The sequence below is a fragment of the Dermacentor albipictus genome, chromosome 9, assembly GCF_038994185.2.
Source record: "Dermacentor albipictus isolate Rhodes 1998 colony chromosome 9, USDA_Dalb.pri_finalv2, whole genome shotgun sequence".
In the NCBI taxonomy this organism is placed as follows: Eukaryota; Metazoa; Arthropoda; class Arachnida; order Ixodida; family Ixodidae; genus Dermacentor; species Dermacentor albipictus.
In genome coordinates this window covers 44,105,008-44,118,500 of record NC_091829.1, presented here as the reverse complement: position 1 = coordinate 44,118,500, position 13,493 = coordinate 44,105,008, and the positions used below count along the sequence as shown (strand labels likewise).

The 13,493-nt window shown below is 52.5% G+C and overlaps 1 protein-coding gene across 2 annotated transcripts in view; it reads right to left on the bottom strand.

Moving 5' to 3' along the window:
- LOC139049469 (serine/arginine repetitive matrix protein 1-like) overlaps positions 1-13,493 on the bottom strand; it is a 145,918-nt gene that overhangs the window by 23,951 nt on the left and 108,474 nt on the right. For both annotated transcript variants that reach the window (XM_070524947.1, XM_070524946.1), the window contains exon 10: positions 882-1,311. In XM_070524947.1, the coding sequence (XP_070381048.1) occupies positions 882-1,311 (430 nt within the window). The remainder of the gene's footprint in view (positions 1-881; positions 1,312-13,493) is intronic.

Genomic DNA, 13,493 nt, shown 5'->3' with positions numbered 1-13,493 from the left:
CAGGAAGCTTCTCGAGATCCATAAGGCGAATTATTCTCTATACCGAAAACGCGAAACGTACTGGCCGATAATCACGCACGCTGAGTCCCTGATAAGTAAATGCGCATTGGACACCATCCAAATCCGGGTGCCACCCGACGCTTCAGCTGGATGTGGTACTCCGGCACCACGCGGTCGTTGAGGAGAATGAACTGGAGCAGGCCTACACAGTCTAGCGCGCCGAAAACTCTATTTTAGGTTAAGCTAAGAAAGATTTTAAATAGAGGCATATATTACCCGCTTACTACGGCGTTCCGTTTTCTACGATTCCTTCCTTGCCTCTTTTCTTCACCCTTTCCGACCCTCCTTCGTATTTCTCATTTCTGTGTTTCTGTCGCCTCCTTTCTGAAGGGTAGGCAAGCGATCTGCCCCTTCCGGTGGCAGTTGCCAGCCTGCGCCTAGCTTTTCCCTTTCCTGTGAAATGTATACATGTTTTCAAAACAAATAATAATATTAATAATAATAATAATAATAATAATAATAATAATAATAATAATAATAATCCTTCAGTGGTTAGACAACCGATCCGCAAATAACCAACGCGTCGCCGAATTTCGTGGACGTTCGCTACGAGCGAGCTTAGATGTATCGAATTGCCCGATGCGTCGAACTGTTCCTAGCGCACAAAAAGCGCGTTCGCTAAACTGTTAGAAATCGCACAAAAAACACAAGACGACAAAGAAGAGTAGGCGAGAGGAGGCACCTTATCCCGTCGTCTACTTCATGTTTGTCGCCATGCTTTGTGCCATCTCTACCAAGATTGATAGGTATACCAACCGGGGACAACAACAAGTACTACTCGGTTCCCTGTAACGTACGGACAAACATTCCGGCGCGCCAACCTGAAGGCATGGTGCAGTGGCCGCGCTGCCGCAGTCGACCCAGGCGTCGGCAGCAGCGCGGTTCCTCTTCCCCACGGGGCGGCACCGGGTTCCGGGACTGCGACAGCTTCCCGCCGGCGGGAGGAACAGGAGGAGGAGGAGGAGACGCAGGGCGCCGGCACCGCCGCTAGACGCGGACCAGCCTGCGCGGCTGCGAGCCGGTTCCACGGCACCAGGAACGACGAGGCTGAGGTGCCCGGAAGGGCGACGTGTCGTCGGTCGCCCGGCGGCCAGGGCTCGACGCTGACGACGTCGGCGGCTTCTTCGACTTCTTCCCCCTCTTCCGGTCCCCGTCCGAGCCGACGATCGCCTTCGTCTCCCTCGCACCACGGCGGCGACGGCGGCTGCTGCTTCCTGGGGGAGTCAGGCAGCAGGCTAGACGCCGGGCTCGCTGCGCGTACGGACGCGCACACAAATGCGCGCGGCGTCGCTGTAGCTGCGCCCGCTCCGGTGCACATTAACCCGCGCCTCCCACCTCCCCCAAAACGTGCGCGTGTTGACGTCGCAGGTGGTCGCGCGGGAAAACCACGTGAACGCGTAACTTCGCGCGTCTTTAGAGCGCCCTCGCGCTGTTTTTTCGACGAGTGAAGAAAGACGCGACCCCCCCCCCCCCCCCAGAGTGCCCGCGACCGGGCCGTCAAGCTCGGCTTGGCGGTCCCTACGTGGGACTAGCCGGGTGGCGCGGGGTCTCCCCTGCGTCTTCTCTGGACCAAAATAAAGTTACTTCACTCACTCACTCACCCTATCGATATGTTCAGTGAATGCTCCCCACCTTCCCGTTACCATGTGAGGGTAGCAAACCTGTTAGGCTAAACTGGTTAACCTCCCTGCCTTCCTTCTCCACTTTTTCCTCCTTCCTTACTCCCCACCTTCTTTACTTTTGTAGGCTCTCCTCAGTCAATCGGAACTTTCGTTCAGGTAGTTGGCCGACTTCGGAAGTGCGCAGGCTGCCGCGTATATATATATTGAGCGTATGAGGAGCGTGCGCGTATACACTTCGTGCAAATTGGGAATCCTGGTTAGGTCCGGTCCTCGCGCCCCACAGCAAAGCCCCCGAACAGCTGTACGCGCTCGTATGTCAACGCGCCATCGTTATCATACTAATCAAGGATTAAGGCGTACTGACGAAGCTCGCATTACGACTTACGTGCATTAGGCAGCCCACAGAGAGACGACGACGAACACAGGCGCGTGTCACGAAGGCGTTTAGCGTGTATAACTACAGTTCATGGATGCAGGGGAACAACAGGACGCACGCAGGGCCTCTGCATCCGTGTATACACTATAGTTGCGTTTACGCTAAAAGCCTTCATACTGCCGCATACCGTGCAAAGCCCAACTCACAACCGTGATGGACGCGTGTCGTCAGTCCTCTGACGCGAGAGTGGTGGTTATCGCTTTACTAGCTGACTACGAATCCATTCGTGGTGCTGCAGGCGGTATACTTATATACGGGCTTGGGAGCCGTCATCGCGTGCGCGCACTCTTTTAACCGCTCCCGGCACGGGCTTAGACGTAGCACGTACAGTCGGGGACAGAATATTATGGACCATGAAATCTAAGAAAAAGCTGAATATCTCCGCAACCTCACAACGCAATCTGGTATTTGCACTTTGGACCTCGACTAGAATATGCTAACAACGTTGTCGTGGGCAGTTTTACTGGTTACTGCTGCAGGCTGCTCGGGAATTGAACGTTTTCGGAGATCCCGTGGTCCATTTTATTCTGTCCGCGACTGTACATGCCAAGACTTTCAGGGTGAGCCCCAATGCTGTAAAGTCATCCCGATCAAGAAGGCAGTAGCTATAGCTAGCGCCCCTGCTGAGACCAAATTCTTGCAGCGCTGGGTTTAATGAAGATGATACAGCTTTGCAGTTCCACAACTCTCGATGCCCGGACTCTGGGAGCAACTTACACCACATCACCGCCGACTACGACGTGTACGAGCGAGCCCTTGTGCTCGCCTGCGTGCGCGCGTACGCAAATAACTATATATTCGTGAGTGAAAAGACAACTGACACAACATTATCTAAGTGGCACGAACGATTCGTTGGTTAAGCAATGTCTGCAAACGGCTAGATCTTACCTTTCCGACTTTTCTTTCAATTCATAGTAAGCACATAATAAAAGCGCGACAACTTCCGCAATCTAACGTGAATAAATTGTACGCGTACTATTTATTTCCTGACATTCCCATTTCCATAGGTATCGGGTAGCGTAAAAAACGAAGTAGAAAGAAAAAGTGCCCTTCCACTCTGTGAAGAAGGATGACCAGGGAGGCCGTCTAGGTAGGGCCCTTAATGGCGAACTGCACCTCCACCGAGGGCCGGGCCGGTATTGCACTATCTTCGGGATCGGCCCACGTATGGGGAGTGCTCAACGCCTGCTTCACCTCCGCCACGAGTCGGCCCGGCATCGCACTATCTTCAGGATCGGCCCACGTGTGGGGAGTTTTGTGTCTACACACGGGCACGATCCTGAGGGAACTAGCCCATAACAGCTTCACTGTAAAAACTTGGAACATGAAAAGAGAAACGGGGGAGGGGGAGGCAGACGACGGCAGATGGCGCTGCTGTCACACACGCGCTAAGCGTGGTGTGTTCGCCGCATTATCGTCCGTCCATTACTCAGCCGTACACGCACTGGTGGACAATCCGGTCTTCACGTTAGCGAGACTAACTATAGCCAGCAATGCACGGTACAGCTAAGAGCATTGCGCGGCAGAGCACGCTTGCTCTGTCGAGGCTCGCACACAAGTAGCGACGCTGCAGATAATCGCAAGGCGCGATCGCATTACCAGAGGCAGGAGCTAAGCGAAACTAACGAATAGAATGGGGGTTGGGGGGCTGCGTATAACGTAACTAACCGAGGGCTCTTAGAACGCAACGTATGCACACAGAACACCCGGCACAAAGCGGATACTTATTGCCATTTGCTGAACCAGCTAGCCTTTCTCCTTCTCTTTTTCTTTTGCTTCGTTTAAGGCGGAATATCACACACCAAGGTCGTCGTATTGCAGCGAGACCCAGAACTGGTCGGCAATAACAGCGCCCGTTCAGACATCTCGCGGGCACACGTGCGTAGAAGTACTGCCGTTCTGTTCAAGTTGTGTTCAGCTTAGTATCTGTCGGGTAAGCGCCTTTCTATCACGATAATTTTCATGCAAAAGCATACACACTGAATCGTCGAGGCAGTGTTTAACCTTACTTCAAAATGGAAGAAAAGGATCCTTTACTCGAACGTTCCATCGGCCATGTAATGCGATCGCATTTCTCAGTGTCATCTCTTGCTCGGTGTGGAATGCCTGACACGCCTATATGCGCGACTCTTGCGGAAGCACATAAGCTGTTGAACACCTTTCGTGCCTTTGTCACTGGTGCGACGTCGAGCGTGAATCTCTCTGGACAGCCTTCAACAGGCTGGACTTCAGACCCTTCTCGAAAACGAAGTACCTTGAACTATGGCGCTGCGCGTCGCTGGCTCAGGAAATAACGAGAACAATTATGCGGCAACTCAAGCCGACAGGTCCTTGCATAATGCAAAATAGAAGTGAGGCGTGCAGACAGGACACAAGAGTAGAGAAGTGGACAACACGAACGCCGACTATCAACTGAAGGGAGCACTGAGGCGAAAAATGAAAGACACAAAACTCATCTGCGCATGCTCAGGAAATGTTGAGTTTGAAATGAGATGAGTTTTGTGTCTTTCATTTTTCGCCTCAGTGCTCCCTTCAGTTGATAGTCGGCGTTCGTGTTGTCCACTTCTCTACTCTTGTGTCCTGTCTGCACGCCTCACTTCTATTTTGCATTATGTATCCTTACCAACTAGCTCAGCTTTCTGTCGTTCTAAGGTCCTTGCAATCGTTTAGAGATAGCTTGCAAGCTAAGTCAGGGACGCAGATCCTCATCGTGACGATTCCACAATATAGCGCCTAGGACGAGGTCAGTGCATCATAGTCAGTGTCACGGGTTACCTGTCTGCATAAAAAAAAATGGCTGTGGCTTAGGTAAGGTTAAGCCCAGGATGCGAAGCACACTAGCCTTTATTTTAGTTGTTGAACCGCTGTTTAGCCTGGTGAACTGCTGTTGCTTGGCTATATTTGGTTCGGCTAGACGAAGAAACAACTCATGCATTACTGCTTCGCCTTCAAGAGTGGAACGCGACAGCGTTCCCGTCGACCCGCCAAGGGGTGTAAGACAATGGGCTACAGGGCAGCGACTACGCGCCCCGCATTGGACGCGGTGAGCGTCGAGCAAAGCTGCGTTCGGTGCGGCAACGAAATGTGCGCCTGAGCAAGAGACGCACGCCTTAGAAACAGCTCGTTTCTAAGGCAACACCGCATTCACTAGAGGCGCTTTTGTACCGCTTTGAAGCATCGTACTCGTGGCTCAGTGGTAGCGTCTCCGTCCCACACTCCGGAGACCCTGGTTCGATTCCCACCCAGCCCGTCTTGCAAGAGTTGAGCCAAAGCCACTTCTCCTCTGTCGTGACGTCACGGTGTCACGTGGTTTCAAGGCGACACCGCCGCGCCTGAGGAGCTGGGTTGAGCTCTCGTAATATGCTTCGCATAAAAAAAAAAAACTGGCTGTGGCTCAGCTAAGGTTAAGCCCAGGATGCGAAGCATACTAGCCTTTATTTTAACGCGACAGCATTAAGGAGCTCGTGTCGCAGAAAAGCCGGTGTCGTCGGCGTCGGCTCAGGCGTGCGGCGCTTGCTCAGGCGCACATTTCGTTGTCGCGCCGAACGCTGCGTTGCTCGACGCTCACCGCGTCCGATGCGGGGCGCGTAGTCGCTGCGCCGTAGCAAAGCCACCTAGAAACAGTCTCTGTAGCACGCCGCAACCTTCGCTTCTCATTCCAACGAGCAGCTCTGTCTCCAGGAGGCATCTCACCTCGTGAGTGTCTAGCAGAGGCAGGCGCAGCTGCTTATATACCACCGCGACGCCGAGAGCGACGGCGCGAGTTGGAGCCCCGTTTCCCCTCCGTCGTGACGTCACGGTGTCACGTGGTATTGAAGGCGACACCGCCGCGCCTGAGGAGCTGGGTTGAGCTCTAGTAATAGAGAGTTTTAGTATAGCGTAAAACCCTTGCGTTAGCGTTAGCGTGCGACGCAACGCTAACGCAAAGAAAGACTGCACTGCGCGGCACAAGGTAGTGTTTTAGAATAGCGGAACGGAGAAAAGCGTTAACGTTAACGCAAACAAATACAGCGCCATCTAGATGTAAAGACACAAAGTACTGGAAACCCAAATCCACACAAAATGTCGAGCTTATCCAATGCCGAATCCGCAAGTGTGTCCCTAAGTCAAGCTTATCGAAAGCCACAGTCGCTGCGTTAATTACGCATGCAGGTGTTTGGTTTGAGCGTTGTTTTGCCGAGAGTCGCGAAACATACCGATTAATCTTGGCATGCTGCGATCGAGTGTTCTGTGGGACCCATATTACGTGTCCTTTTTAAGTTGGGATGACATAGACACCCTCATGCTTCGGGAATGAGAGCGACCGCGCAGGTTGTACGTGTCCTCAAGATCCACTCAACGTCGAAGCTATTCCGGAGGGGACGTTTCGCCGGCAATTTCTCTTCCAGAAAGCGGATTTCCCACTTCTTTCCAATTTTTTGCAACGGACGCCCACCTTGACGTCCATCCGAATGGGTTCAAGGCAAAAACCTCCTTCACGAGGTTCATATCGTCGTCGTTGGTAAAACGCACACGCATTGTGACCACAGCACCGACCACACTACTCTGTTTTGCCGCGGAAAATATGGCATGCATCGGTTCCACATGCGGCTTTACACCAAGCGAACGAGCGAAATACACTTGGGCGCCATCTCGAGGCGGATACAGCAAACACATTTAGCAAACCCATAGAGTTGTTCTACTAACTCTATGAGCAAACCCTCTCGTTAAGCCTACTGCGCCGCTAATCGAGAACGTATATCGTAAACAACGCCCATTTGTCACCTGTGCACCGCTGCCGAAGCATCATCACACAAATCTAAGGCGAACACGAGCATTAGTGGGGAAGGATAGAGCCTAGCAGTGCAGGCAGACGGCTCGATAGATCCGAAGCGGGCTGCTCTCACTTCGACTGGCGCCGCCATCTTGCCGTACGTAAGGCTCCCCTTGCGTGCGTTAGCGTTCAACGCTAAATCCTGAAAATAGCGTACGTACGTAAGAGCTCCAGCAGCGTTTACGTATAGCAGATGCGCAGTGTGGTGCACGCAACGCTAACGCTAACGCTAACTCTTTGCGTCTGCTGCTTTACGCTATACTAAAACTCTCTAATATGCTTCGCATAAAAGGAAGCGTAGGAGAGGCCCTCGGCTTACCGACTTTGTTGAAGACTGTTGGAGCAGAGTCAACTCCCCTTTCTTCCTCCCCAAGTGCAGGGCAGCCGACCGGTCACTTTCTTGGTTAACCTTCCTACCTTTCTCTCTTCGTTTCTCTATCTCTCCCTCGCTTTTGGAGCCTAGCGATACGCCAAAGGACGCAGCTGCTGCACCGAGCTGGTTCACCAATACGGCGCTCAGGATGACGTCAATGCAAGCCATCTATAGTATAAGCTTTCCGTACATTTTCCCGCTCGTTCTTCCTCCTTCGTTCTCTCTTTTTTTTTCATGCCTGTGTCTGTGCTCTCATACCCCTATGCAGAGTAGCCAGCCGGATATATCCCCAGGGCTAACTTCCCCGTCTTTTCTTTCTTCTATACGTATCTGTTCCTAATTGCTGACAAGGCCTCGAAGAGCGAGGACAGACAGTCCACGCCAGTGTGGGAAAGGAATATCCCGAGATTGTGGCATTCGGTGCAATGTCGGCGATTCAGTCGCAATCCGATTCAGTCGCGATTCAGTCGTTACGACTACAATCGTACTTTCCGTTACCCGCGTTCAAGTAAACCAACACACACGCCAAAGCTCAGGTAAGTGCGCCTTCCAGCGAAGTGTTCAACTTGAACGGCACTCTACCGCGTTCACGAAACAACCCAAAGTGGCACCCCCGTCGTAATCGCTTCGCCAGACAAGCGCGCTCTTGAGTGACGGGCCCGAGCTTTGAACACGGCGCTCAAGCACCACCGCCGCCGACTTACAGTGACAAGCGCATTCGACGCGGCGCAAGAGCGTAAGAGGACACGACACCTTTATACCGTGTGTCCTCGCGCTTTGTACATGCGTGCGTGCGTGCGCGCTTGTGAGAGCACGATTTGAGAAGTGGAAAGCAGGGGTGGCAGCCCTCAACCTAATTTGAGAACAAAGCTCGCCGCAGACGTGACCTCGCCACGGGTGTGACGGGCTTGAAGAAAACAAAAGCGACAAATCCGAAATCGCACGAAGCAAGCGTGAAGAGTGAAGCCGAGGAAAAAGCAGCCGCACTCTTTGCCCATCTTAATTTGCGGCCGGGGCCTGCGACTCAATTATAAAGTAAAGAAACAATAATTGCGTTACCGCTTCCATCCGTCGACGGCCGTTCCTTCCTAGTTTCATTTCCTACAGCCCCCCCCCCCCTCCCCTTTCCCCGATGGAGCGCTCTCAGTGTTCTCTTAAGGCGATTAACTCGCTTCGCCGCCCCTCCCCCTCCTTCCCACCGACCTCCTCTCAACCTTATTCGACTCGTTGGGGCGGGGGAGGGTGGGCTCTGTACGTTGTAGCCTTTGTCATGTGTACAGCAAACCACCGAACGTGCACACAAACAAAACAAAACAGACAGCAAAAGGTGAAAAAAAAAGAATGGCCCGGCGTAGCCTCCAAGAAGAGAGGGAGGGGAGGATCCTCTGCACACCGTCCCGCTGGCATGGCTGTCGAATCGGGAACGGATCTAATTTATCCCTGGCGCGCAGAAGAAACTCCGGAAGCCGGGAGCAGAAAAAGCACCGGCGGACGCTTGTCGCCGCCGCGGGTCGAGGAAGGGAATAAGGTGGACGACGGGTTCTGTGTCCAATCTCCATCTCTGGAGCCTTCATTAGTTTACTTTCTTTTTCTCACTCACTCCCTTTCCTTCTAAACTCTTTCCAGGTTCGTCCGTCTCCTCGACTTTCCTATATTCCTCAGTCGTTCTTAGTTATCGCCCTACTTTGTTCCTGATTTACCTTAATTGTCTTCTTCCGTTATCGTTCTCTTATTTTTACCGGCATTCTTTCCCGAAGCTCATCCTTCCACCGCGCATGTCTCGGTGTAATTTTTTTCTTCTTTGCAATCAGCGTATTCTCGGAATTCCTCGCAACCTCCATCTTAGCCTCCTTGAAGTTATATGCCGCCATTTTTCTTCCCGCCGTATTTATATGCCTCCTTCGCATATCCCCTCCCCCATTGTACTGCGTTTTCTTTCCGCATTCCTCCCTATGCGTTTCCCGTTCGTTCCCTTCCGACCCTTTTCTTTCGCCTCGCCTTGCTATATCTAGCTCCTGTTTCTACCCAACTCTCCGAGAACCCCGGAACAAAGCGAGAAAAGTCTAGCTCTCTCCCTCCCTTCCCTCCATTTCCCACACAGGCCAGTAGAAAAAAGACGAAAAGGGGAAAATGGGAGAAAAGGGAATAGCGTCATGGGCGTTTTCACCTGGAACTTTTCCTTGAAGCAAGGCGAGCTGTAGAGCCGAAAAAAAAAGGGAGCTTGAGTGCGAGCGAACTTTTGCAGCAGCAAGACCCAGCGGCCACGTGTGCTTTTTTTTTGCTCTATTCCCTGTTCCTATTCCTAATGCCATCCCTCACATGCCACCGCCGGAAGGCGCATGCGCAGTAGCTTCGTCTTACGCGCCGTTAGAGTGAGCTACGCGTGAGCGTATAATATAGCGCGGCGCGCCGTGGCGGGTTTCCAGGAGGAACTCGTAGAGCCGTGAAACAGCGCCGGTCGGACGGCTGGCCGACGACGGCGCCCTGCCTAATTAAAAACGCCCGCCTCCTGCCCCCCCCCCCCGCCTTTCTCATGTACCTGTAGCTCGTAGCTTACGCAGACAGGAACCGCGGTTCTTTGTCGAGTGCGGGTAGGACCTGAGCGTTTATGCTTTCAACGCGACGCATATATATATATATATATATATATATATATATATATATATATATATATATATATATATATATATATATATATATATATATATATATATATACAACGTTTTTCAACTTTTCGCATTCTTTCGGAGGACGTTTTAAGAGTGTTGGCGGTCACATTGTGGTCTGCGGTCTCCGCTTATAGTCCTTAGGGATTTTACGTTGTTTCATACGGCAACTAGAATGTAACTTGCAACGTTTGTTCGGCGAAGGATTTAATATCCGCGGCTTTTGATTTCATTGCTTCTTTATTTTATTATTTTATTGAAATATTTTTTACTGCGGGCGCATTTCTTCCGTCGCTGTCGCCGAGCGGTTCCATATTAATTCCAAGGGCGATAAGATCATCGCCGAGAGGCGTATGATGTATACGCGAGTGGAAGCGTGGCAGAGTGAACCGGATGATGGTAAAGCCCCTTAAACTTCATAAAGTAGTGCCACGCTTTGAAGAATGCCGCCTCCTCCTCGCGAGCGCTGGCCGAGGCCGACGCCGCATCGCTATTGGCCTGATAGCATCACGTGGGCCCTCGCGCCGTGTATCAGCGCCATTTTTGCTCCAGAAGCGTCTACGGAGTGGCGAGGAGCGCATGTTGGCGCCGTCGCTATGCTCGAGCTCTGTAGGCGGCGCCACGGTCGAGGAGGGAGCGGGAAAGAGAGAAGAAGCGAGGAGGAGAGAAGGCGAAGGGGGAGAGTGTCACTACGAAGTTTAAGGGGCTTTAGATGATGGCGGCTCAATTTCGCGCATGCAATGGCGGAAAGCGGGGAGGTAGCGCGCCGCCTTCCGTCACGCGCAAGGCTTCAAGGGCGGCGGTGGGGGGGCAAGAGGGGGCCGCGTTCTACTTCGGGCGGCCCAAGCGCCACGCCACTGTATCTTGAGAGCAATATGCGATGGGTACGCAATCCGTGCTGCGCTGTTTTCAAGGCGTAGTTAGCGTTGGTGCGAGCGACTGCACGAAGGTCAATTCGTTCGCTGCTGTTTTCGCGTTTCTTCCCCACAGCGTTTTTACATCGAGTTTCGGTGGTCATTGAGTGAGATGCGTTCGTGTTGGCTTGTGTGCGCGTGACACCATGCTTGTGAGTTTAGTTACACTCGCGGCCAACTTTCTGTGGCTATGAAGGGAAAGCTACGGAGGCAAAGCGCGGATTAGTGAGAGCGCTTCTGAAGAGAGCCGCGCGTTTTAATCCACCGAAGTTTAGGCTGGGGAAGACGAAACAGACACCTTGTTAGCGACAGTACCTCAATAAGATAGAACACACCACTAAGTGTGAAGGTTTACTTATTTTGTGGCTTTTGCCTGCCGCGTCTGGGCAACGCGAAACCGTTACACGTGGAAGCTGCATCGATTTCAGCGTCTGTTCCGAGCACTCAAGAGCTCTGTCAAACGCTGCCGGACTACTTGTCCCAGTAACACACGTGCAGCAGCCACGCACCTTTCCCTTAATACTCACAGAAAGTTGTCCGTGAGTACAGTATGCCTACGTTTACAAGTTTATAAGGCCGCAAAGACTACTTTCGTTACTTCCTACATCCGTTCACTAATTTGCTGTCGCAATCACTTTTTTTTTTCGGGTTAAGCGGGATGCGAAAGGCACGCGAACGTTGGGCTAACCCGTGTGATCGTAAGAGCGCCTTCTGTGCGCAATTACAACTCAAACTTTCGCGTGGTAATTTTGGCGATCACCTTCGTAAGACCTCGCGTTACTTTTCAGAGGGAGCGTCGAAGTGGACGACCGACAGCGTTCCTCGCAATGTGCGAGATGTCGAGCTTGGCACAGCGCAAGAAACGCTGACATTCATATGTACGTAGACGTTGTCCAGTGCCGAGTTACGCGAAACGTCCGCGAAATTGACCGTATGCCCTACAGCTAAAAGTACGGTCGCAATACTAACCACAGCTCCTACTCGGCGAGACAGCCGAAAACGACCCGGCAAGTCGCGCGGAGGCAGGTAAAGAAAGCTCCGCTTACCAAAACGAAAAAGAAAGACAAAACTACGGAGCGCGAGTCACGAAAATTGTGACGCAAGCGCGCCCTCAGTACGAGGGTCACTTGTAAACTTCCCCTTGTAGTCACCTACTGGGTCAACGGTACGGTAGACACGCTCGTCTACAGCGCAATGACTGTCCCTGCGGTTTCACCACACGGCAGGCAAGCACTGCCGGCTGCGCCAGCGGGAAGCGCCGCTGCAGAGTCGAAACTGACGCCACGTAGAGCACATGGGGGAACGAGGCACACGCGGTGGGAACGTTAAGGAACTGCGCGGGTATTCAAAGTCGGCGAAGCAACGCACGGGCTACGAGAAACACCTAAATCGGGAGTTCCGAATTATTTTGTATTTCTTTAGTATTTCCTCCGATGCGCACTGAAAAGGCGCTATACGCGAGCGTTCTCGAATCCTACATCCCAATCAACATAAGGCCTCAGCTGTCGCGACTTCCACTCCGTGGCGGTCTCGCGCAGCTGCGTGCTGCCATAGCCGCGAGCCGCCAATGTGAGCTCGCGGGAATGTTGCAGCTCTGTCAGCACCACCAATGCTAACAAAGCCTACGAGTTTGCGTAACTGCTATCTTGCAGTAATGCTTATCGCGGTGCGTGTTTCCCTCCCTGCTTGCGTGCTTTGAAGTGGGCCTAACTGCGCAAAAACTCCCCTCTACAGTTCCCAACATCCAGGCCTTCTATAAATTCACTGGAGAAGTGACGCAACCTGATTTCTTTCTTTTTTTTTCTCGTGGAGGGGGTCATGCACTTGATCGGCAGAGGGGACATGCTGTCGTCGCATGTCGTTTTATGCCAGGTACACTGTTACACAGGAATTTCAGTAATGAGAGCCTGTGGGCACGTGACCGGCGTCAAGCAATCACCAATTCCCATCTTATGGCGAATTCGGCAAAGAGCACCGGCGCGCACCGGGGCGCCCCGGGGCGACGATGATTGGATGAAACAGAGCATTGGGGCGCCCCGGTGCAAACCAGTGCGATTCTCCGAATTCGCCATTAGTAGATGTGTGAGCGTGTGTGCTTGCCCGCGAACATGTGAGCCCAGAGCCACCATTTAAATAAGTTATTGTATCTGTGTGTGCGTGCGTTTGTGTGTGTGTGCGTTTGTGTGCGTGCGTTTGTGTGTGTGTGTGTGCGCGCGCGTTTGTGTGCGCGCGTTTGTGTGTGTGCGCGCGTGTGTGTGTGTGTGTGTGTGTGTGTGTGTGTGTGTGTGTGTGTGTGTGTGTGTGTGTGTGTGTGTGTGTGTGTGTGTGTGTGTGTGTGTGTGTGTGTGTGTGTGTGTGTGTGTGTGTGTGTGTGTGTGTGTGTGTGTGTGTGTGTGTGTGTGTGTGTGTGTGTGTGTGTGTGTGTGTGTGTGTGTGTGTGTGTGTGTGTGTGTGTGTGTGTGTGTGTGTGTGTGTGTGTGTGTGTGTGTGTGTGTGTGTGTGTGTGTGTGTGTGTGTGTGTGTGTGTGTGTGTGTGTGTGTGTGTGTGTGTGTGTGTGTGTGTGTGTGTGTGTGTGTGTGTGTGTGTGTGTGTGTGTGTGTGTGTGTGT